Genomic DNA, 27,272 nt, shown 5'->3' with positions numbered 1-27,272 from the left:
CTAATTTTGATGTTGTTTATGGGTTTTCTATGGACTATCTCCATTTAGTTTGTCTAGGTACAGTCCGTAAACTAATTAATTTATGGATCAAAGGCCCAATTAAAGTGCGTTATCCTTCATGGAAGATAAATGAAATGTCGATTTTAATGAACAATTTAAAAATTAATATCCCTTGTGAAATTGCCCGTAAAACTAGAGGTTTTGATCAAGTTAATAGGTGGAAGGCCACAGAATTCCGTACTTTTTTGTTGTATGTAGGTGCTATAGTTACAAAACCAGTTATATCTGATTCTCATTGGAAACATTTTCTCAATTTAAGTATATCTATGATCATATTACTAAGCCCAGATTTCAGTGAATATATAAATTATGCTCGTAAATTATTAGAATCTTTTGTTGAAAACTTTCAAATCTTATATGGTAGTTATTTAATTTCACATAATATACATGGCTTAACACATATATGTGATGATTACATTAATTTTGGTCAACTAGATCAATGTTCAACCTTTCCATTTGAAAACTATATGGGTACTTTGAAAAGAATGTTGAGAAAACCAGATAAGCCACTGGAACAAATTATTAATAGATATAATGAAATGGCTTCAATCCCTTATAATACAGAGAAAAAAGATTTTTATTTTTCCGGGCCCCATAATAAAGGTCCATTATTGGATAGTGCAACTACTATAAATTCACAATTCACCACTTATAAATGCGATAGGTTTACACTTAAAACGCATATTGAAGCAGATTCTTATGTTTTAACCAAATATAACAATATAGTTAAAGTTTTTAACATTATTCAAGTTGGAAATGAAAATGAAGCTATTATAATATGTAAACAATTTATAAATCCTTTCCCCTTATTTAAAAAACCAATTGAGTCAACACGTTTAAATATTTATGTGGTTAATAAATTAAATGATGAATTAATTTTATTTAATATTAAAGATATAAAAAAAAAAGTTTGTGTTTTCCCTTCTGGTGAAAATTTAATTGTTTTTCCATTATTACATTCTTGTTATAAATAATAAGTGCAGTTCTAAACTCTGTAAAATCTAGATACATTTTTAAACTATAAAATATGTTAAACTCTAAAATGTAATTTGAATTATATAATTATTATTTATTATTATAAATTATATATATGTATACAATACACTTCAACCAGTTTAATACTTTTAATTATATTATACAATTATAATAAAAATACTCTGTATCTTTTTTTTTTTTTTTTATTTATTTGCTTATTATTCTTTGTAAAATAAATATTTAGAAGTTAATAAAGGGTTTTGTTAATCGAATACGGGCTAAATAATCCATCAATCCCTTTACCCAATCTCATTCAAATGAACTATACTACTAAAATTGTTTTAGATAACTATATCATACATCAGTGGTTTTCAACCTTATTTGGATCGCAACCCCCTCCAATTTTTATTTTTTTGTAATGCGACACCCTTAAAAAAATAACGCTGTTTTATTCATCAAAATTTGATTAATTATTGATAAAATATTTATATGGTATACAATTTTGATTAATTTATAATACAACATTATTTTAAAACGTATTGTTAAGCATTCACAGTAAATTTAAGTATAAAATACATCAATAAAATTTTAACAATGTACGATTTAACTTGTTATTAATGTGTTAATGGGATACTTGAGCTAAGATTACACACACTCCTTGGCATGTTATTGTATAAATATAGAAAAAAAAATTTCTTTATTTTATTTTTAAATAATATGGAAAAATCATTTTATCTATTATTTTTGACAACCTCTAAACCTATCATTTGTGACCACCAAAATGAAAACCACTACCATACATGAGGAAACCTTCAATTATATCTTTAATATGATATTTATAGGTAATGAGAAACACATTTTAAGGTGTGTTACATTCAGATATTAAAGGGGATATTAATGAAATATTATAATTTGTAATATGTAATAATGTTATATTGATATGTATAAACTTAATCACCTATTCATTTTTATAATAGATATAATTCCATGATGTGGTCAGTAATTATTTTTGAAAATGATAACTCTATTGAAGCAGTTCCATCAGTTTGGTATCGTAAAAATACATGCGCGTGGCCAAAAAAAAATCAAAAAAAATATATTGAAAAACAAGTTATACCAAACAAAACAGATTTTTATTTTTTAAGAGCTCGTAAAATTGGGAAAGATGTTGGTAAGAACTTAGTAGTAGATAATTTAAAATAGCAAAAATTAAAATGTAATTAGTATGAAACAAACATTTATTATATAATAATTTAATTATACACAGGCTATCACTGTTTTATAGATATTAGATACAATTTTAAATTTTTTCTAGAAAATTATCTTGATGCTAGAAATAGAGCAAAAAAAGGAGAAAATACATCAAACTTATCTGACAATGTTGATGAAAGTGTGAAAAAACGAAGAAAATTAAAGAAAATATTTTCAAATAAGAAAGATAATTGCATGTGGAGTCCTTCTACTCTCACTCGTGAGTATCAGTATTACATAATAATATATTACAAATTTTAATGTTTTCATTTTATTTAAAACATTATTTTCATATATTTGCTCATGTAATTGTATATTGTAATATACTAGCTAGCATTAAAATTATTTTGTTTTCAGATTCATCATCTGATGATACTGATAATGATGAAGTACATATGCCAAATATATCTTCATCAGTTCCTTCAGGTAAAAATACTTTGTAATATTGTACGTTATTGTTATAAATGTATGCAAAAATAAAGACATGTAGTCATTGATTTGTGAATAATATATTATGTAAAAATAAGTATTACTTTAAAATAGATGAATCATATTCTTATAGATAAGTTGTGCTTATTTTTTATTTTTTTTTTGTCATACAACAATAATTTAAAATAATATTGTAGATGATTTAGTATTCAAATATGTTATAGGAATCGAAAAGACAAGTCTAGGCGAATCATCGAAAAGAAAACTTAATTTTGATGAATCACCACCACTTATTATTCATAATTATCAATCAAATAATAGTCAAACAAACTTTAATATAATGTCAGAGCCTATTGAGTTTCAATCTGCATCTGTTGACAATAATATAGTAGTAGCTGCTGGTAAAATTTTATTTTATTTTAATTTATTATATACTTATTGCATATCTAGGTTTATACGAAAAAATATTTTCTGTGAACTGAAAAAATATTTTCTGTGAACTTGTGATTAATTTGCATCTTTTATTTTTAAAGATAACACCGATGTTAGTCAAAATGTTGAAGACATAGTAAATAACATTATTAGAACGACGGCTTCACCTTTTAAAGTGACAAATATTAATGATACAACGACAATAGAAATAACTGAACCGTATATTCCACTGCCATTGACACCAGCTGGTTTGCAATCTTTTACAAGTGATTCATTAATTGGTAAGTACCAATGTGTTGAATTTATAAAAATTATAATTAAAAAAATGGGTAAAAAAATATTTTTTGCAGATAAAGTAAACAAAATTAATCGTACAACCTTAAACACATGGTATGAAATAAAATCAATGAATGAAAAAATCGAAAAATTGGAGAATAATTTATTTATGATTAGTAATAACCGTATGCAACTACATATTGATGACAATTCTTTTGAATCTATGAATACATTTGAAGTTATGATGTCTGTTTTACCCATAGTAAATGAAGAAAGTCTAACAACATTTGAAAACAATCTTTTAGATAATAATTTAAAAAAAAAAATAGTAAGTTTTAGTGTTTAAAAATGTATCACTATTATAACTATAATTATATTTTAAAATTAATAAAATGCTTTCTTTAGGTGTGTGAGTTATCGCGTTTAGTAAGGAGTACTATTCAAAGTACTACTCGTGCTATATTAAGATATTTATTTGATGATTCATTTTTACAAAGCTATAGTTACAAGGGGCAAAAACAAAAAAAAGTATTTTCAACTTTAGCCCTTTGTTCAGTGATTTTTGGTATGTATGTTTTTTATTATAATGTAAGGTTAACCATCAATAATCAAATTTATGTGTAATAGATTACAAATTTTCTAAGATTTATAATTTTTTCTAAGATTTTCATTTATTATATCACTTATTTCCAAACTATGAAAAATAGTCATTTGAGCTGTCTTACAATCTACCTTACAACAATCTATTACTATAAGAATATTCATTTAAAAAAAATTATGTAAATTGATTAAATTAATAGTTTTAATTAAGTATGTATAAACATATAATGATTTGTTAAATGAATATATTGATTCATAAATTGTTATTTAGTACAATCTAAGTGTAAACATTGCCAAATATAGGTATAGACACAATTACTTTACATTGAACCTATTATTTTAAGTTGATAAATAAATTCTGTAATATGAATGTATTGATGAATTCTGCCACTGTCAAAATCATCAAATAAATAGGTCATCTCAAATTGTTGTTTTACTAAATACAATTTTTGATTCACTATTATAAAAAGCATAATCTAAAATTAACTGTCCAAAAAATTGATGGTGATGAACTTAAGAATTTTGAACTATATAATAGCTTTATAAATTAACTCTATTAAAATTAAATTTCTTTTAATTGTCAGTGGTTAGTTTTAATTTAATTTTTTATGTTTTGCTTAGTGAGATTTAAAAACAGATAGAAATGTATAGTTATAATTTTCTCTTAAATAATATGTTTATTATTTAATAAATGTATTATATTTTATTTGTTTCAGAATCAATTAAAAGTATTGGAAAATTTAAAAATTACAATACAATAGATGTAGAACAATCAATAAAAATTTTTATTGCAGGTGCAAAATTCCGAGAACAAAGTAAATTAAAAACTAACAGACACAATCATGCAGAAAGCAATCAAACAATATAATAAATATATTTATTATACATACTTTTTTAAATCTATAAGTATATAGTAAATAAAACAGAATATAGTTTAAATTGTTTGTATTATTATTTCTATTTTTCATTAAAATGTCCTAACTATATCTATGTGTTTACTTTAACCGTAATAGTAATAATAAGTTGGTATAATGAATTGATTTTATTATAGAAAGACAAAAAGCTAAAATGAATACAAGTGTATATTAATAGCCATAGGGGTGAGAAATTAAAATATACAATTTGTATGAATATGTATTTATAACTTTTCAAATAAATAATTATATAGTGAGCAGTTACTAGAATTGATCAAAATATAATTAAATCAAATTTGGTAAACTATCTAATGAAATTGGGAATTACAAATTATGGGTATTTTTAAAAAACTAATATTTTTATGATGGTATCTAATTAATATTAAATTAGTATAACTTTAATAATGATTTTTTTATGATACTAATAAAACAATAATAAATTGTCCGTAAAATAATATTTAATTTAAATCAAAAAAAGTATGTTTTATTAATATTATTCAAATATTATTTACTTGTCATAAAATTTAAAATAATTTAATAATGTAATTCTGACGGCCAAATAGCGTTTTATTGATATATTAAAAACATTTTTCTGATCAAAATTTGATGAAAAAAAAACGTTTTCTTATTGATAAAATAAAAAAAATAATAATATAAAAATGTTAAAATAACGTTTTTATGCTATCTGGGATATTATTTTTTTTTTGTACTTATAATATCACCATTTATTTGAATTTAATTGTATACATTATAATATGCATTAAATAATATTATTATATTTTGTCTAATAAAATGTCATATTATACCACAGTATTATATTATATTATATTATTTATATTATATTGTATTATATTATACAGTACATGATACATTATAACATAAGAAGGTATAGTATATTAGTTTAGTTGTGTAAAAATATAAATAATAATAATAATACTATTATTACTTACGATCTTTTATTATTTATTTGAATTATGAATACTTACTTTTACTAATTTGTTCAATAGTATTATTTAATTTATTTATTTATAACTATTTAATCTATTTATAATCATATGATTAATTGTTTTGTCTTACCTTTTTCTTTTTTTTTCAGCAGCTTCTAAGTTACCCCATTCCAAATTGTATACTGCTTCGGCTACTTTCAACCAAGATGCGATTTTTAGGTCCCTATTCATATAATCATTTGAGGTCATATCCCAAATACACGAATAGTTTTGAACCTCAGTTATAAGTTTTTCGGTTGAATACATGTTTATTATTTTTTAATATTTAAAAAAACTGCTAAGTACTCTATTCAAAAAATAACGGTAACCGAAAAACGCTCAGTGTAGACGGCCCCGTATAAATGAATGTACACACATAGAAATCTGAGATCAAATTAACCACTAAAAGTGTCAAAGTTATTCACATTTGAACGTCGTTTTTGAGCTAAGGCTAGTCTGCAGTTAATTTAACATTAATTAGGTTTAAATTTTTTAACACTCGTAAGAACGATTATTGGCATTTTTAAACGCTTGTTTTAACATCAAATAATGTCTATGTAACTTCAATATGTTTTAAAATCAAAATGGACTGTTGTCAAATCAACACCGCTATAAGTCAAACTAAATAACTGATGAATGCTTATTTAACAGTTGGAAAAACTAAATTGGACTTAAAATAAAAATTAACTGTTGTCAAATTAACACCACTATAAGTTAAATTTAATAACTAATACATGCTAATTTAACTGGAGAAACAACTACACTGGGTTTAAAATTAGGTCAATTTAACACTTCTCTTGTGTGTTTTTAAGACTACATGGGTGTAATTCAAAATTTAAATATTGGTCAAATTAACTTTAAAATAAGTTTATTTTAAATATCAATCTGTAGTTACAAAATAATACTTTTATTTTGAAAAATATATTCAGTTATAAAAGTTAATTAAACATTAATAAACTAGGTATTTAAAAATTAGGTAGGTTTTATAAGAAGTAATAATAGTTAAAGAAGAAAATGTGTTTATTATATGCATACCAAATTTACTATATATACAATTAGTTATAAATAATTATTACATAATACATAATATATATCTTACACAAACATAAAATTACAAAAATTAACATAAGACAATTATATATTTTTTTACACTATGTATACATTAGTTAAAAAGAAAGATGTTACAAACAATTCATTTTATTCTATACTTTTAGCTATAGCACATTTTCATTTTCCATTATAGCTCATTACATAAAACATTAAAAAATTTATTTATTAATTACATAAGTACAAATTAATATAATAAACTATACAATTAATGAAATCAATTAATAATAATAAAAAATAATACATTATTTGTACATAAATTATAGATAATGTATATACAACATACAAAATACACTATGTTTAGGTTTAGTAGTAAAAGGTACATTAAAATTAATACATTTAAAGAGCATACCTTAAAGTGGCATAGCTTTTATTGTTTCCTAGAATACGTGATATTGTAGGTGTAGGATCACATAATTCAGTAACATAGAAACCAACTAAATTAGTATCTTTAGAGTTATCATCACCTTCTATTTCATAGGCGTGGAAATGAGAATCATATCCAATAGTACTAAGAGGTTTTAATAAAAAATAAGGAACTTCACATTCTCCTACAAGCATAAAAACAATTTCACCAAATATACTACCATCCAAATTGGTTTTCATTACAACTAAAACCTTTTTTGTATAGTATATAGATTTTTACTCTAGCCATGATGCTTTATAACAATTAGTTTTTAGTTCTTCAGGAAGTTGTGCAATTATTGTATGAGGGAATTCTGAAGAACAATTTATAATTTTTCCTAAGCCAAGTTTTAAGTTCTTATCACTAAAATTAGTACCCAAGAAGTAGACGATTGACCATTTGCAACTGTAATTTATATGAGATAGTGTAACCAAGATTTATTCGACAAGGGATAGCATTTGCTAATGCTTTCAGAGTTTTATGCTTAGCCTCAAAACGCAAACTAGATGTTAAAGTAAATGGTCCATTTTTTCGCAAAATATGACCATAGTGAGTGAGCATATGAAATTTAGGTTTTAAAGTACTTTTAGACAAAAATAAGTATAATTTGTTATGTTCAGAAACGAGGGAATCTAATAAAAAAGAACTATCTTTTTGTATTTTCCGAGCACAGCATAAGTTAGTAATTTGAAGAAGAAGAAGGTAAAGTTTCCAATACTCTGATGATCTAGGTACCAATTCACCAACCATCAGACTAAAGTACCTAATTAAACATAGCATTTCTGAAGCTGACATTATTATATTACCTTTTTTGATATTGGACTCACGGATTAATGGAGGTACATTTTTTCGTTCTGTAGTGCCATAATTAAATAAACATATTCGGTTATTTAACTCATTTAGTGTAAAATAACCCTGCTCAATGAGACCTGAAATAATTAGTGCCATATCATAACGTGCCACACCTTCCGGGATGTCATGCATGCAATCACAAACTAAATTTTCAGTAACATGAAAGTGCTGAATTTTATGAAAGATACATTGTTCATGAACACCAGTTTTATGTACATTTTTAAGTTGAACATCAGACTCATAATTAATTGCATTTCTAAGTGAAAGATTTGATTGACGACACATTCGTTGAAGTTCTTGTTTGGGGGACCTACATATCCGACAGTAAAAATTAGCTGAAAAACTCTCAACAAAGCCTAAAATGGAATTTAAACCAAAATTATCCCCTAAAACTAAACCTAGAGAAAAATAAATTTTAATTTCTTTACCATCAATACTAATCATAATACCCTCTTCTTGCAAACTTTCTAATTCTTTTATTAGAGCTGAAAACATTTGTTTATTAGGAATAGATTGATATCCTCTATCTTGTGTGTGAAATAAAAAAGCAGGAAATATATTATCTAGTGAAGATAAGTATTCTGGGGGGAGCCCAGCAACTGTGTAATAAACACAACCCATTTTGTGAATACCAGAGTGAGATCCAAGAGGATTTCCCATTTCTACATCATCGTAATAAAGAAAAATAGGGAACACAAACTGTTTTTTAAACTTGGATCTCATATTCTTCCATGTTGAACCATCTAAAAATGAAGATAGCACCTCTTTATTGTTTAAAGAATCATCCATATATTGGTTGACTAATTTAAAGACATTAGGTAATTCAAAAAAATATTTAAGGTTTTTTTTCATGGATAGAAGCAGATAGCAAAAAAAATATTTATATGACATTGAAAAAATATTTTGTATGTAATGAACATGATTATATAAATGTTTTTTTTCTACATTTTTTTGATTACAAAAATGTTAAAATAATATTTATAAAATAATGGTTGGCCACTAAAGTTACATTTTATAAATATTATTTTAAGAATATTATAAGAACATTATTATAAGAATATTAAAAGAACATTATTATAAGAATATTAAAAGAACATTATTATAAGAATATTATTAAAATGTTATCAAAATAACATTTATAAAATATAACTTCAGTGGCCAACCATTGTTTTATAAATATTATTTTAATATTTTTGTAATCAAAAAAATGTAGAAAAAAATATTTATATAATCATACTTTTTACATACAAAATATTTTATCAATATCATATAAATAATTTAAATTAGTTTAAAAATTATAAATGATTATATTTTTACTTTAGTTCTATTATAATAACGAGTATCAAAATATTATTTCAAATGGTACCTTTTTATTATTATAATACAATAAAATAATTTCCATTTTTTTTATGCAAATTATATATTTTATTATATATTCTGTATTAGAATCATGTGATTAAATACAACAACAGCACCAATAAATTATAACACTAATAATATAAACTTATATTAACAAATTTATTATTAGAGTAGATATATTTTACTACAGTCATAATCATAAATAACAATGATTACATTTAATATTATTATAATGTATTTGATTGTAGTTCCACAATTTTGTGCTCTCTAAATTTCGCACCAGCTATAAAAATTTTCATAGGTTGTTCCACATCAATTTTATCGTGCTTTTGATAACGTTTCATGTTTTTCACAGCATCTAAAATTTTAAACAAAGTTGTAATATTTCTGTATCAACTTCATAGTAAAATGTCTATAATTTACCAAATATAATAGAGCTAGCTCCAAGAGTTGAAAACACTTTTTTTTTCTTTTGCCCCTTATAACTATACTCTTGTAGTAAAGTGTCTTTGAAAAGAAAACGCATCATAGCCCTTATGGTACTTGGTAATGTATTGCGCACATAACGGGCAAGTTCAGCCACCTAAAGCATAAAATTATGGAAAAATTATACTTAGGTAATTTAAAATTAATTTACACAATTAGTCATTAAACCCATATTTATATTTATTCATAAATAAATATATAAAATTAAATATATATAACAACTCACTAATTGTATCCTATAATTGTTATCTAACAGCTTATTTTCAAATGTTTGAAGAGCATCTTCATCCTCTAAAGGAAAATCACTGTTTAGTGATATAAATAAATCTGATACACTTGCATCTTTGTTCAATTCAGCATTGCTGTTCATTGTGTTGTTTCTGATCATTTCTTCAATTTTATCAATCTTTTCATGAAGTGATCTCATTTCATACTTCAAATTTAACACGTTACGGTTAATTTTTTCAAGAGTATCTAAATTCAATTTAAAATATCCGGAATTACTTTATTGTTATCTTGATAATTTTTGGGCCTGACACGAAATATCATAAAAATATAAAAATTTTTTTTAACTATATATCTTTATACCATCACAATGTTATTTTAAAAACCATTATTTACCATTATTATGAAATTTACTTGTTTACATTATTATATAGTAGTATTTGATAAATACACTTTTAAATTTTATTAGATAATAAATAAAGCAAAACAATATGATATTCTTTAATATGAATAGATTTAAAATTAAAACTGTAATTGTTATTTAATTTTTTAAATACTATATTATTATTTTAAAATAAACTTTATCACATCATCAGTTTCCTGGCCATACAAATAAAATATTTATTGATTTTTTATTGCCATGAAAGAAGTTTGGGAGTACCTCAAATTAACATAAATAATAAATACATACCACTTTTATCATTGAAGACATTATTTATCTGCTTTTGACTAGATTGAGAAGTACTTGCAATATAATTTTCATGAGTCACCTTAAATGGTGATGATGAAGTATTAATGATTGACGTAGTATGTTTGTTACTATCAAAAATTGAAATTTCTTGAATTTGATCTGAAATAATAATATATTGTAAATTCTAATTAAAATTTAAAATAATTTAGTAAATCAATTTATTTACCAGGATTTTTGAGTTTTTGAATTTTGTTTGACATAATATATGGGCTACGTGCAGAACAATTGCCGAAGTCTAATTTTTTCCTTGCTGAGAAATGTTTTGGCGATGACAATTTACCTGTAATAATATGTTCTAATAAGCATTTAATATTACTAAATAATAAATGTATAAATACCTAATACTTAAAATCATCTAAAAGTATTTATTTACATCATTATCAATATATATAATATGTACAAAGCAAATACTATATTATATTTAAAATATAACTAACTAATTTATAAGAAGATAATGGAGTTATTGAGTTTAATAGAATATTCTATAAGATATTTAAATAATAATAATAATAATAAAAATATTTAAGAAATATAGATCAGATTCTCACAGATTTAATAACTAGGTAAATCATTATCCAATAGTAATATTAAGTATCAGAAATTAATTTTCATAAATTATTCAATAACGATATCATCAATGAGTATAATATAAATTAATAAAGAATTAAGATTATTATAATTATCTTCCTAGTATAAATTGAATTAAATTAAATGGCCTGGTAAATGTAATTTTAAAGAATTAACCACAATATTAATATTTTATATGGCTATTGGTAATATATATTAATGAGATGAGGAAAACATGATACATTTTCAATTTTTCAAAAATGCAAACATAACATTAATTTTACCTTAAACAGTATTTAATGCTGGAGAGTATAGTGGATCAGTATCACTATCATCTGAAATTACAAAATATAATTTAATTTAATTTATATAATTTAATCTCATAAAATTACAAAAATAAAGATAAATTCAAATTTATTTATTTACCATAAACATCACCAGAATCTGGGCTCCAGAAATTTGCAATGTCTTTAGTTTGTTTATCAAGCGATAGTTTTCTTTTCAATTTAGGTTTATTTTTGTCATTTTCTTGAGAAGATTCATTTGTGGACAAATCAGATGTTAGTTTAGCCAGATTAGCTTTTTCCTCGGCAATTTTATAATTATCTGTATATTGAATCAAAGAAAATAATATAATTCAATTAAATTGCTGAAAATTTAAAAACAAGTTCATACTTAAATCTTTTCCTAGTTTGCGAGCACTTAAATAACGAAAACATTTTTCATTTGGCGATACTTGACTATCTATGTATGATCTTAAATTTTTTTTTGGCCAAGCACACATTTCATTGTTAAACCAATTTGATGGGACAACTTCTACGGAATTGTCTTTGAAAGCAACAATTGACCACATTATACTATAATAAATATTTTTCCTTTAATAATTTCAAAACCAACAAAAAATTTTTTTTTCAAGTTAAAATATAATATAAATAAAAAAAATTAGGAATGTAAGATTTAACACATAATAAATATAAAATTATCTTGATACTTATAATTATAATAAAAAAAAATTATAATAATAATATATTAAGTACAAATATTACAAGTATTACAAGTAAAGTTATAAAAAGGTTTATATTTTGGTAGAATGAATAATTGGTAGAGCAATAAATTTATTGTTATTAGGTAAAAGTATAACTTTTTTTTTAATACTACCAATTTCATACCAATTAAAATTATTATACAATTCATCAACTATATAAATGCCTAATTTGGATGATTTTATAGGATTATTAAACATTATGTGTTTGTTTTTAAATTTTTTACATATTAAAATAACTTCATTTAAATTGTTGTTGCATATTATATTAAAAACTTTTACAACATCATCATCAGTAGTTAGAAGGTAGGAATCAGCTTCTATGTTTGTTTTTATTGTCATTGTTTCCAATATGATACAGGTAAATTGGTTTCCTTTCAATGCATTTTCTAATATTGGTCCACGTACATGTGGTCCACTAAGTTGATATGGAGCAATTTGAGTTTGAATTTGAGTTTTTAAATTACAGATTTCATTATAGCTTTTGACAATTTGTTGCAAAGGCTTATCCGGTTTCCTCAACATTTTTTTTAGAGAACCCATGAAATTTTCAAACGGAAATGCTGAACAGTTATCAAGTGGTCCAAACTTATCATAGTCGTCACAAATATGTGTCAGGCCATGTACATTATGGGATATCAAATAAGAACCATAAATATTTTCAAAGTTTTTTACAAAATTGTCTAATAATTTTCTGGCAATATTGATAAATTTAGCATGGTCTGGACTGAGCAGTAAAGTCATTGCTATACTCAAACCAAAAAAATGTTTCCAATGTTCAACAGTCAATACATTTTTAGTCACAGTTGTACCAACATATAACAAAAACATGCGAAACTCTGTTGCCTTCCAACGGTTTACTTCATCAAGCTTACGAGTTTTTCTGGCAAACTCGCATGGAATATTAACTTTAATATCTTCAAGATGTTTTGATATTTCTCTGATTTTCCATGAAGGATATCTAACACTTACTGGACCTTTGATCCACAAAAGAATCAATTTCCTAACAACACCAAGACACACTAAATGCATGTAATCCAGTGAAAAATTGTTTACCACATCAAATGAAGGTAATGTTGATATGAGATATACATTACCAACATGATGGTCTTCATTGGATTGCATTACATAATTTTCATGTGTCCTCTTAGATGGACACCTTGTAGGCGAAGTAAAGGGAAAACACAATCTATTTGATAAATATAAACCTTCATGTTCGCACCTTGAACACGAAAAAAATCCACTGTGTCCTTTAGTTTTTAATAAAAACGATTTTGCTGGTGCATCACAGCAAAATGTGTCTATATACAAATTATACACTTTATTATTAATACAAATACCAGTATTATTTAATAAATGTGCTTCGTCAGTAAATGATTTAATAAAACTGTTGCTATAAGCAGGTTTTTCTTTGCCACAATAAAGTCCAACTAGAAAAACTTTATTATTTTCCGGACGAATGTATGCTAGTATAGGCCAAAATTGTTCTGGATTACTTTTAAAAATTGGTAACCCATCAACTCCTACCACAATATGGATATCATTATTATTTTTCAAACATTCTGGAAAATTGTTTTTAATACCATTCAATATACCAAAATGGTGATATATTCCAGGTTCAACAGTTTCAAAATTATAGGGCTCAACAGTTTTTGATTGCAAAATAGTCCTTGAATCTTTAGGCAAATCTTTAAAACATTTATGTTGTTTTAAAACAACTAATAGTTTATTTAATGCATTTTGTGGAATATTAAAATCAACTGCCCACTTAGCAATTAATGTACGGAAAAGAAAAGTTTGATCATATGTTTCATTTATAAAATAATCTTCATCTTGTTCAGATTCTGATGAAGATGAAGTAAATATTACGCTTGATTTTTTATTTAAAAACTCAAAAGTTAAATCTTGATTTTTTACTATTTCTTGAGGGTTCTGATTGGTAGAAGATTTGTCAATTGTTAGTGGTTGAAAGCCTGATTGATTGTTTGTTTGAGAAGAAAAATTGCTATTTATTGTAGTAGGACCATAATTTGAATCACCCATAACAATTCCATTATCCCTTTCTAATTCTTCTTGAATTCGTCTTCGTTTTGATCGAGCACTTAAATGAGATTTTTTTTCAAAATCCATCTTACAAAATCTAATAGAAATTAAAGCAGTAGTTCCCATAAAACCGCAATAATATATATATATTATTGTTATTATCCATAAATAATAATTGAATAATTTGTGTCCAATAAGTATATAATTATAGTATGAATAAAAAAATATGAATAGTTAAAATTGATAGAATTTATGATAAATATTAAGTTTTAAACAAATGTCTAAAAATTATATGTTTAAAATAATATTTTTGGGATATATGTACTATATTATGTACCTACTGCACTGGGTATAACTTTCACGATTTAAATATTTTATAATATGTAGTAGGTGCATTTGGGTATATATATATTATATATATATAATGGGTTTACACCCAATAGTACTAATGTGTGATTTAATAATATTTCACAATTTTATACTTCATGAAATATTATAATACTATATGCATATGTAATATATGTACCTAAAATGTGTGCATATATTCTTCTATGAGTATTTAGTTGGATAATACATATAATAGAATAAGTGAGACAACTTTTTATTTCAAAATGTAAAACAAAATAAAAATAAAATCTAGTAGTAAATAGTACCTAAAATTAACTACCTATAAAATAATAGTACCTAGGTAGGTACTCAACTTTTTAGATACCAAATAATTATTAAATCAATGACAAATAATTTTACACTAATTTCTAACAAGAAATTAATTAACATTTTCTTCCCCATCACTGAATATTAATAATAATAATAATAATAATACAATCGAGTAAACAGTTGAAATAACTATATAGTGTTATGTTGTGTAAGAACAGTTTATGAATTAAATAAAAACAAAATAAAACATAAAACATTAAAAATTTAAGGATCATATAGGTACCTAGGAATTTACTGTTTCACTCTATTGTGTTATATATTTATATAACAACTAATATGTTAGTTAAATACAATTGATAATTTATTAAAAGAAAACTTTATCCATTATATTATACACATTAAAACTAAAATAAGTATGTTGTACGTACTACGTGCAATATATTTTAAGATTACTTACACATTACTAATGGATAGGAATAAGTATATTAATTGAGAAATGTATATAATAAAACATTTTGAATAGATAGAAATCAGATTTTTAAAGAATAATAATATAGGTACGTACCTATTATTAATACTATATATTATACTATATATACTATTTATACTACCTATTTGTACCTACTACCTACCTATAGTAACAACTTACAATTGTATTTAAATAAACAATAAAAAAAATTAAAAATATCAAAAAATTAAAATTTGTATGTCCTTATTATATTACTTACCTATAAAACAGTTGTCTGGGTAGACACTTCTGTAGTTTATTGAAGACTGAAGTTATAATAATATAATGATAATTAATAGCCAAAGTGCCAAAGCTAATCGTAATATAATAATATTATTTCACCAAAGTAAAATGTAATGTGCACAATACCGTAAAATCTGAACAATATGATACATATAGACACGGAGTATTTACGAGTAGCGGCTATACCTTCGACGTTCCATGGAAAAATAACAGTGAGAAGATATGTGTTTATTGTGACTGCAAGACACACGGACGGTTATTACTGGGAAAATCCTAAATCGGGTAAATGCATTCGTTATCATCGTCTTCGCCATCGTCCGATAGCCGTATTTCTAATTTTAAATCAAGGTGGGGAATAATTTTATACTTAATACAGATAATATTTTAGTCGGTGTCTGACGACTATTATTATATATTTATATAACAATGGTTACTACATTGTTAACACTATTTTTTTTATAGACCAACTATGCGATTTTAAATCGGTTCGATTTTATTCGCTTAAACGTTACAACACAAAGCATATAATATAATCAATAATCATTTTACGCAATTAAAAGCCGCAGCAGATATCATCATTACCTATTTTAATTATTTGATATAAAAATTAAAACAATCGTGGAAACACGCACTAATACATTACTACATATGTAATGCAGACCGTGGACGCGCGAATAATAACTTCAATTGATTTGAATATCTTATTCTTTCAAAATTAGTAAGAACAGTATTTAAGTATTATAAGAACTACGATAGAAAAAGATTCCTTAAAATCCATTGTAAATAAATAGGTACTCCAAGAGTAAAAAAAGCTAGAGGTCCTCGGGAGAGGAAGAGGAAGTCTAATATAAGACCATAAAAACATAAAATCTATTGTCTTATACACATAAAAATACATATAAAATTTAAATAGGTACTTTAAAATTAAAATCCCAGTCATAATTATTATAAGACAATAAATTTCTTAATATCTTACAATATAAAAATAATATACTACCTATCAATATTATTTTAGTATTTCATTTTTAATATTATATTAATCAAATATTAAAAATATAATTTAAACAACCCATTTTTGATAACGCAATGATAATATATTAAGAATATTATTTAAACAATCCATATATATAACATAATAATAATGTATTCAGAATATTATTTTATTATTTCGATTGTGATGTCATATAATTAATACATTCATAATATAATTTAAACAATTCGTTTTTAATAACATATTAATAATATAAACAGAATATTATTAAATTATTTCATTTATAATTTCATATTAATAATATATTCATAATATTATTTAATGAACGATTATTTAATGTTATATTAATAATATATTCATAATATTATTTAATGAACGATTATTTAATGTTATATTAATATTTTTCTTATAATATAATAATTTTAATGAAAATATAATATTAATAAAATATTATCATTCCGAAAATGCTATCTGGGAGATAAGCTTGTACTGGTACCATTAAAATTTTATCATGACCTTCAACAGTTTTTTTTTCTTTTGTATATCCAACAACAATTGTGTCTGGTTTAAAGAAAACATTATGTTTTAAAAAAGTTTTGGTTTGGTGGTATTCAGTTTTAACACTGGAAAATGAATTTTCTACAACTTCAAACATATTTTCAATTTCTGAATATTTTGAAGAGTTAAATTGCCTCATAACTAATAAAACTTCTTTTTTAATATATACAATTAAATCACTAGAAAACATGTTTATTATTCCTTCAATTATTTCTTGTAACAAAGATCCAGTTACATTTGATTTAGTCATTAAATTAGCAACAAAACTTAACACAATTTTTTTATACACACTTTTATTTTAAATGGTGGTAAATTTATTATTTCAGTATCATGACTGTCATCGGAAGAAACTAGTTCATTCAATAGAACTGATTGTTCAGATAACTCATAATTTGTATGAGTAATAAAAGTAGTAAAACTATCCAAATTATGAAATTGTGTATAGTTTATATTTTTATTTAAAGGGTCATTTGTAATTGTTGTATATTCATTTGATTCTGAATTAGTGAATTGAGAAAAATGATTTTTATTATTTCCTTGGTTTTTGATATGTGATCTATTTAAATGTTGTCGGAATTTGTGTAAACCTCGAAAATCACGGTAACAAAAAGGCTGTTTACAATAATAGTATGATTCTTTACCTAAGTTATGAAGAATTTTTAAATGATAAATTAATTGAGGTATACTCCTCAGTTTCAAGTTACAAAGAAAGCAAATATAATTCATAATTATATATTTAATTTACTTAAATAATATTAATAGTTATTTAGTATTTAAAATTTCAAACTTATTTGAGATAGAAGAAGTTATGGAAGATATCTGGTCATATTCAGTCTTAATTCCATAAATGTGATGTTGAAGAAAAATCCATGACTCGTAACATTCGCGAGGATATGCACAATCAAGACCAAAGTATGCTTTAAAACAAGCATCTATTGCTTCTAATGGACTGTTGAATGTCCACAGTTGATCATCTACACGAACGTAGCTTTGACTTATAGAACTTAAATCTTCACCCACTAAGTAAACGAAAGGCTGTATAGTACAACCATATTGGGAATATTTATTTTGCCTTTGAATAATTTCTGAACTTATTTGTGTTATATTCTGTGAAAAATAAAATATATAAACCTGATTAAACTAACCAATATTTATACCACTTAGTTATGTAATTTTAATGTTAATGTATACTTTTATTATATAATATGAATATTTTAAATGGGTATAACATAACTTACTGGAACAAATGTAACAAATGATTTGGTAGATTCTTCCCAAGATGGTTTCCAATTTTTTTTCACACCACTTGCATCACATTTTTTAATAACAGTTTTTGTTGGAATAAGATATGGAATCAATAAAAGTTTAAGAACATCAGCAGTCTTGTGATCTAAAAATTACACATAATTTTAGTTTAAATCATAATAATTAAATATTTTGTGGTCCTCATTATTAATACACGTCTTAATATGTAAGGTTACATGTATATTATGATCACACAAAAGCTAAATAAATAAATAAATATGTAATTTATTTTTTATTTAACATTGAATTGAAGTCTAATAAATTTAAAAATATTAAATTATTAATTATTACTACTATTATGAATAATAATAATTTTTTTTTTTTTAATTATCGACTATCAATTATTATACCACAACCACACCAGAAATGATCACTTAATTTATCAATGAATAAATTAATTTAGTCATTAAGTAAATTTAAAACTTTAATGTAAAATTATACATTGTAATTGAGTCTAGTTACAAAATAATTTACCTTCATGCAGTTGCACCGAATCTAATTTGCTCAATAAATCCTTAGCATGTTTGTCCTTGGTAGAGCTTCTTCTAAAATACTAATATATTTAATACTGTAGACCATTTTTTTTGATAAGCTTGGAAGTCTGTGAACAATGATTTCTGTGATGGATATTCCAAAAAAAAATCTTCAGAAATCTACATAAAAAAAAAAAAATAATTTAATGAACCCCTAAGTACATATTATATGAATAATTTTTAAAATAAAAACAAAATTGGATAACACTTACTAAGTCATGACCTTTAGGACTTCTTAAAATGACCCACGACTAAAAAACGTCACTGAGGTTTCGTTTATTACCAGTTGAAACTTCAGATTTTCTGATTTCATGTGTCAAAATCCATTTTTCTTTTACTTCTATAAATGAAGAAGAAAGTCCTTCAGTCTGAAGCCATTCTTTTGCTTTTTTAATATCACCTAAGTAAAGAAGTGAAGTGTGTAAATAAAGTGTATATTTTATTTAAATTTTAAATCAAAATAAGTACTTACTAGAAAAATCGGTAGTAGATTCAATGTTAGATAATGGACTAGACTTTCTTCTATCTAACTCAATAGCCCCCACACTTCTCAATCTTCTAGCCACATTTTTCCACCGCTCAACCAATTTACCTTTGGCATGCGTTTGGTTAGAACCTTCCGCTCTTGCTGGTAAAAAGTAAACTCTCTAAATAATGCATCACCAAAATAAAATTAATTAGTGATAAGATACAATTTACAATAATAAAATAATAAGCAATACCTATATAAAAACTTAAAACATAGATATAGTAGTATAATTTTATCAACTACATTTGATTTGCATCAATGAAAAATAATTAAAATTGTAAAATAATATATATATATAATCCAATATAACTTGACTGAATTAAACTAGTAGTTTTTTTTTACATAGGTATGATTCTTTATGTATAATGAGTGTCATTAATCTACTACTTATAAAATGCTACAATTTAAGTCCTAGATAGCCATAATGGTTGTGTTAATTTAATAAATAAATGGAAATAGCAAATTAGGATACAATTTAATTTTAAAAATATTAACCTATACCAACCTGTTCTTTCAGGTATTAAACTTGATATTTTTCGGAAAAATAAATCAGTGCCCCTAAAAATTATAAGTATAAATAAAATGCATTAATGTAGTGTACTAGTGTCACTGTGTCACCCTAATAGCACTGGAACTTTTAAGGAATTCCGGAGGAACTTTCGATGGAACTTAAGGGAATATTAAAGGAACTCCTTTTTTATTCCTTGTGTATTCCAAATGTCCGCATCTAGGGAATTCCATAAGGAAATACCTAAGAAATTCCATAAAGAAATACCTAAGGAATTCCATAAGGAATTCCTATTGAACTCCAAATAGGACTCAAACTTCTATAACACGTCATGCTTAATTCAAATCAAAATATCTGTACAACAGTTATGGAAAAGTGCTTCGTTATCTCTAACCCCAACATTTCTTACAATAATGTTATTAAATAAAAACAAAATGTTTAATTTTTAAAATAGTCTTGGTCATTGTGTAATAGAAACTCAACATTTCATACTGCATAATATGGTGGTATCACATAACACAAAATCTAATGCATATGTGCTTAGTAATTTCAACTCTGAATAATTTTGAGACTAATTATTATATTTATTATTAAATACTATATTATACTTTATATAGGTATGACATTTTTGAATTTATTCAAATAAATAATTAATTAATTATAAGTAAAAGTGAATTTTTAGTCAATATTTTGCTGTTTTTGAATTTGACTTTGTAATCTATCAGTTGAGTGACGTAACCAACCAGTTACAGATTTTTGAACAGTATCATCTGTATAATTTGGGTAACAGTTTCTTCCAACATCTAAAAAATGTATGAAATATATAAAAATGTGTTTAAAAATGTTGGTACTAATTTAATAACAAATACATACCACATATTATTTGAAACAGTTTAAGTTTGATTAAAGCCAACTTTGGATTAGAACATTTTTTAAATGCTTTCCCAGTAAAAGACATTTAATATTTAATTTATATTTGATATGCCTCCTATAAGACGAAGCAATTTAGGTAGAAGAACCAGAAATGCTAAAAACCAAGCCAATTACCGATCTAATCGTACTGCACAAGAACGTGACGACGGAAATGAACGTGAAAGAATTCGGATATCACAAACGCGTGAAGCGCGAGCGCGACATTCAACTAATAATCGCGCAAGTTTGAATCGAGCTGCTTTCAGTTACGATGTGTCAATGGACTACAGTAACTACCAATGTGTTGTTATTGGTTCTATGAACTCGGTTTGCTCACACTGTAAGGCATTAAAATACAAAAACGAAGCCAATGGATTGTGTTGCGCAAATGGTAAAGTGAAATTGATACCATTGGATCCACCACCAGAACCATTGTACTCATTGGTTTCAGGAATAGGAACAGATTCTATACACTTTTTGACACATATCCAACAATATAACAATTGCTTTCAAATGACTTCATTTGGGGCAACAAATGTAGTTCGGGAAAATTTTATGCCAACTTTCAAGGTATGTATTATAGCAGTTACTCATAATTATTTTAGCGAACAAAATTTTCTGTCACCAAAGTTAAGATGTGTCACTAAACTTCAATTTCTTAATCATTACGAAATATATCACTTAGTCATCATATTATATGGTGATTCAGTTTCAGTGACACTTTTATTATATTTTATATTTGATAGATATTAGTTAAAACTAAATATATACTTTTTAAGATCAAATATTATTTAAGTTTGATCACTGACAATCCATTAATTTATACCACACCATAATATTTTTTTCTATTTACAGATATAAGGGCAAATATATCACAGAGCAGGTTCACTGTTACCAGTGTCAGATAGCGACAACAAATTCCTGCAAATTTATTTTATGGGCAATTCACCACAAGAAATTGATCTGCGTTGTGCACATAACAATTTAGTAAAAAGGTCTATTGTAGAACAATTACAAACTTTATTTCATCAACACAATCAATTGATTATATTGTTTAAAACTGCCCTGGATCTAATGCCATCCGATAATCACAAAATTGTAATCAGAGCTGATAAAACACCCGCAGGTCAACATACAAGACGTTTTAATGCACCAACTATTGATGAAGTTGCTATCGTTGTAGTTGGAGAAAACTTGGAATCCCGTGATATTGTTTTACATCGTCGGAATGATCAATTACAACGTATAAAGGAAACACACCGCTCATATGATGCACTGCAATATCCCATTATATTTTGGCAAGGTGAAGATGGCTACGATTTCTCAATAAAAATGATAAATCCCATTACAGGTAACTAAAATATTAGTTTAGCTATGGCGATAATATCTCGGTCATTATATTATGTATTTTGATTTTATATTTGAATGTTATTAAAACAAAATCTATTTACAGGTTCTGAAACCAACAAAAAAGTCAGTTCAATGAACTATTATTCATACCGCCTAATGATTCGGGAAAATGAAGATAATCAGAACGCAGTACAAAGAGCTGCTCAGCCACCATCTACTACATTAACCAGTTTTTTTGAGACATGCCAAGACGATGATTTCGCACAAACATTGCTATATTCTGAAATGCCAAAATATTATACCTGGAATCAATTCTCAAGGAGATTTATACGACGGAAACAAGGAAAACCAGTTCCAGGATATACAGATGTATATTCCACCGATGCGATTGGCCGGATTTATTCAGTACATCCAAGCAATGATGAATGTTTTTATTTACGACTGCTATTAGTCAATGTACGTGGCCCAACATCATTCCAACAGTTACGTACTGTTGATGGTGAATTGTGTGGATCCTACAGAGAAGCCTGTCAACGTTTGCAATTGCTTGAAAATGACGCTCATTGGGATCAAACTCTCAATGATGCTGTAATATCATCACACGCTCATCAAATACGAACATTGTTTTCTATAATCATATCTACATGCTTCCCATCAAACACAATTGATTTGTGGATCAAGTACAAAGATTATATGTGTGATGATATTTTGTATCAAATACAGAATAGGATGGGAAATCCAAATATACAAATCAGTGAGGAAATTTACAATGAAGCATTGATTTCAATTGAGGACATGTGCTTGATAATGTCAAACAAACTATTAATTCAATTAGGCCTGACCGCGCCCAATCGTCCAATGCATGACGCTTTTAACCAAGAGTTGCATCGAGAAAGACTGTATGATCTCAACGCTTTGAAAGAATTAATTCAAACAAATCTTCCACTGTTAAATGAACAACAGAAGTATGTATTTGAAACTCTTATGAAAGTAACAAATGATGAAACTGGAGGGATTTACTTCTTAGATGCACCTGGTGGTACATGAAAAACTTTTTTGATTTCATTAATATTAGCAACAATTCGCTCACAAAATAAAATTGCACTTGCACTCGCTTCGTCGGGAATCGCAGCAACTTTGCTTGAAGGTGGTCGAACAGCCCATTCAGCACTAAAATTGCCATTAAATATGCAAAGCAATGAAACTCCAACCTGCAACGTTTCGAAGAACTCTGCAATGGCAAAGGTTTTGCAGCAATGTAAATTGATTGTTTGGGATGAATGCACGATGGCACATAAAAAATCTTTGGAGGCTTTGGACAGAACCTTAAAAGATCCACGGAGCAATAATAACCGATTTGGTGGTGCAATGATTTTTTTAGCAGGAGATTTTCGTCAAACATTGCCGGTGATTCCACGATCAACGCCAGCTGATGAACTAAATGCATGTCTAAAGTCCTCCAGTTTGTGGAAACATGTCAAAGTACTTCATTTGGGCAAGAATATGCGCGTCGAGTTGCAAAATGACCAATCTGGAAACATATTCTCTAAACAACTCATTGACATTGGTAATGGCACATTACCTATAGACATGTTGACTGGCTGCATTAACTTTCCCCAAAGTTTTTGTCAGTTAACTCGATCAAAAGATGAACTTATTCAGAAGGTGTTTCCAGATGTTTCTCAAAATTACAGAAACCATGATTGGTTGAGCGAACGAGCTATACTGGCTGCAAAAAACATAGATGTAAATGAATTAAATTAACAATAATCTTACAAGATAGTTGAATAAACATATAATAGTTTTAATGTAACTACCTTGATTTTTTAAAGATCTATATCCAGTATCTTGAATCAATTTTGAATTTTCTTTAGAATAAGACCTTTGAAATGAATTTTTAGGAGTTGAAGACTTGTCTAAAAATACATATATAATTAAAATACAATAATTGAGTTGAATTATATATGCCCCTAATATAAACCAAATAATAAGAAATTATTTAGTTAAAAATACACATATAATTCATGAATTCATGACTACTTTTAAGAGAAAAGCTATTAATTTAATTTTTATATTTGAATTTGAACTAAAAAAATTAATACATTATAATACAAAAAATAAAATTAATGAACTGAATCAATATTTTTATTCTATAGTTTACTTGGAGAATGGACTAAATCTTCTGAAAAGATATCAGCATCGTCATTATGTATAGATATATTCAAAGAGGTGTCTGAAAATAAAATTAACAATAGTTATTCAAGAGAATTGAATAAACATATTATAGTAGTTTAAATGTAATTACTTTGGTTTTTATAAGATCCATATTTGCTGGAAATCGATGATGTTTTATAATGTTTCAAATTATTTGATGGTTTTTTACCTACTAAATAAGAAAAACCATTTTGAAATTAATTAAGTTATAACTAATTTGATATTGATTGCCATATACTTGGATGTATCTTTGGAGGTGTTGGATAGTCATCTGTCAATTTATTATTCTCATAATTCGATTCATCTTCACTACTAGAAAATATATTTTTTTTGGCTCTAGATTTCCGTTTGCTTTTTTGTGTATCTTCATATTCAGTATTTACTTCAGATAAATTATATTGTACTGCATCACTCATTTTTTTATTAGCCTTTTCAAAATGATCTGACAAAATAAAAATATTTACTAAATAAGTTATTATAATAAAAAATAAAATTAATATATTAAGGTATTATACAAGTCTTACCACTTGACCCAATAACTTTTAATACATCCCAGCTTTTCCATGACTCATTAGGTGAACTCATTGTAATCACCATTTTGTTATATTGATTTTGGTTATTTATATGAACTGGATATACACATTTTGTTTTATCGCTTGATAGCCAACTAATTGGAACAACTTGGACACCATCAAGGAATTCAACAACTTGAAATTTACTAAAAAGTAAATACTAGCTTAAGATACAGTATAATAATTATTATTACAATTTAAAAATACCAAATCTAGGAAAAAACAACTTGAAATACCACATACCTACAATTTACTTTAACGTTTATACTAAATATAGAAATGTATTGTAAAATAAACATGGATAATAAATCATTATTCATTATACATTTCTGTATGTTATTGAATGGAGGAATAAGGAAATATATAGATTATAGGTATTTGCAAAGTATGGAATAAAATAATGTATATACAACTAATATAAGTAGATATTAATATGTACAATGAAAAACTATTGAATATTTTAATAATGTTCATTTTTTTCGGTGTGGAGTATAGGAAATGCAGCAATTGAATTAACTACAGGTATGTTGTAAGAAAAATATTTACATATTACTGACTCAATTGGCCACATTTTATAATTATTAGACAAATTATTTACTTCAAATATATTCAAAAGTGACGATTGACAGGGTACAGTATATAAGTCTCGTTTTTCCAAATATTCTTTTCCAATTAAAAAATATTGTTTAGATTTATTATTGTACATTATGTTTTTAATTAAAGCAATTATATTTTCTTTAATACCAACAGAACTATTATTAATATCATCAACTTTCAAAGTAAAACTATAAAAATATGCTTCTTTAAACTGAGTAAATAAAAAAGATCCATCTAAAAGAGGTCCTTCACTATGCTCTTTTTTATACTTAATTTAATTATTATATATTATTTTTATATATATATTTTTATATATTATCAATTGTCAAATTGTTTTCTATCTCTGTATAGAGTCTAGCTATTTGTTCTAATGGCTTATCGTCTTTGCGAATTTTTTTTTTCAATTTTCCTAAATAGTTTTCAAATCGATACGCACTAAAATTATCTACAGGTCCAAATTTTTCAACATCATCAACTAAATGTAACAACCCATGTACATTATAACTAACATTATGGCTTCCATAAAGAGACTTAAATGATGTTACAAAATGTGTAACTAATTTCCTAGCATAATTAATGAATTGTGAATTTTCGCAATACATTTTAGAACTTAAAATTGTCATAACAATATTAAGAGTTAAAAAATTGTTATACACATCTGAACGCAGCACATTTTTAAACACTACAGGTCCAGTATAGTTAAGCAAAAGTTGAAATTATGTGCCTTTCCAATGCCTAAAATATAACAATGAACGTGGTTTTCTTTGGAATTCTAAGGGAACATTATGCCTGATGTTTTCAAGAGTGTCAGATATTTGTTTAATATTTTGAGATGACAATCGAACATTCAGTTCACCAGTATGCCATAAATTTATCATTTTTTTAAACACACCCAACCAAATTAACTAAATGTAAATAATCATATGGAACATTGCTTACGAGTCCAAAACCCTGTATCTTTTCAAGTGGACTTGTACCTTGATGGTAATCAGTATCTTTATGCTCTGAGAAATCTATGTCAGTCTTTTTGTTAC

At 25.4% G+C, this 27,272-nt stretch overlaps 4 protein-coding genes across 4 annotated transcripts; 1 reads left to right on the top strand and 3 right to left on the bottom strand.

The window, feature by feature from the left end:
- Positions 1-7,805: 7,805 nt before the first annotated feature.
- LOC132931202 (uncharacterized) lies at positions 7,806-9,077 on the bottom strand. Its single transcript, XM_060997324.1, has one exon. The coding sequence runs from the start codon at positions 9,075-9,077 to the stop codon at positions 7,806-7,808; it is 1,272 nt and encodes a 423-aa protein (XP_060853307.1).
- A 765-nt stretch (positions 9,078-9,842) lies between these two features.
- LOC132931161 (uncharacterized) lies at positions 9,843-10,599 on the bottom strand. Its single transcript, XM_060997288.1, has 3 exons — positions 10,360-10,599; positions 10,071-10,230; positions 9,843-10,005 (listed from the first exon to the last, which is right to left on the bottom strand). The coding sequence occupies exons 1-3, from the start codon at positions 10,558-10,560 to the stop codon at positions 9,875-9,877; spliced, it is 492 nt and encodes a 163-aa protein (XP_060853271.1). The 5' UTR covers positions 10,561-10,599; the 3' UTR covers positions 9,843-9,874.
- A 484-nt stretch (positions 10,600-11,083) lies between these two features.
- LOC132931432 (uncharacterized) lies at positions 11,084-16,324 on the bottom strand. The gene is made up of 6 exons (XM_060997423.1): positions 16,147-16,324; positions 12,352-12,533; positions 12,103-12,282; positions 11,961-12,011; positions 11,276-11,389; positions 11,084-11,208 (listed from the first exon to the last, which is right to left on the bottom strand). Exons 2-4 carry the CDS (start codon positions 12,527-12,529, stop codon positions 11,962-11,964), a joined length of 408 nt encoding a protein of 135 aa, XP_060853406.1. The 5' UTR covers positions 12,530-12,533; positions 16,147-16,324; the 3' UTR covers positions 11,084-11,208; positions 11,276-11,389; position 11,961.
- A 7,719-nt stretch (positions 16,325-24,043) lies between these two features.
- Positions 24,044-24,619, top strand: LOC132931201 (uncharacterized). The gene has a single exon (XM_060997323.1). The coding sequence runs from the start codon at positions 24,044-24,046 to the stop codon at positions 24,617-24,619; it is 576 nt and encodes a 191-aa protein (XP_060853306.1).
- The last annotated feature ends 2,653 nt before the right edge of the window (positions 24,620-27,272 follow it).

Source organism: Rhopalosiphum padi, unplaced genomic scaffold (genome assembly GCF_020882245.1).
Source record: "Rhopalosiphum padi isolate XX-2018 unplaced genomic scaffold, ASM2088224v1 scaffold1, whole genome shotgun sequence".
Taxonomy (NCBI): domain Eukaryota; kingdom Metazoa; phylum Arthropoda; class Insecta; order Hemiptera; family Aphididae; genus Rhopalosiphum; species Rhopalosiphum padi.
Note: the sequence above shows the minus strand (reverse complement) of the source record. Positions and strands in the feature narration are given on the sequence as shown.

Coding starts and splice junctions, on each gene's coding strand:
- LOC132931202 (XM_060997324.1), bottom strand. CDS start 9,077: ATGGATGATTCTTTAAACAATAAAGAGGTGCTATCTTCATTTTTAGAT.
- LOC132931201 (XM_060997323.1), top strand. CDS start 24,044: ATGCAAAGCAATGAAACTCCAACCTGCAACGTTTCGAAGAACTCTGCA.
- LOC132931161 (XM_060997288.1), bottom strand. CDS start 10,560: ATGAGATCACTTCATGAAAAGATTGATAAAATTGAAGAAATGATCAGA. Junction 10,231..10,359: donor ACAATTATAGGATACAATTA/GTGAGTTGTTAT, acceptor TTTATGCTTTAG/GTGGCTGAACTTGCCCGTTA. Junction 10,006..10,070: donor AGCTAGCTCTATTATATTTG/GTAAATTATAGA, acceptor TTAAAATTTTAG/ATGCTGTGAAAAACATGAAA.
- LOC132931432 (XM_060997423.1), bottom strand. CDS start 12,529: ATGTGGTCAATTGTTGCTTTCAAAGACAATTCCGTAGAAGTTGTCCCA. Junction 12,283..12,351: donor CAAACTAGGAAAAGATTTAA/GTATGAACTTGT, acceptor TTCAATATACAG/ATAATTATAAAATTGCCGAG. Junction 12,012..12,102: donor AGATTCTGGTGATGTTTATG/GTAAATAAATAA, acceptor TTGTAATTTCAG/ATGATAGTGATACTGATCCA.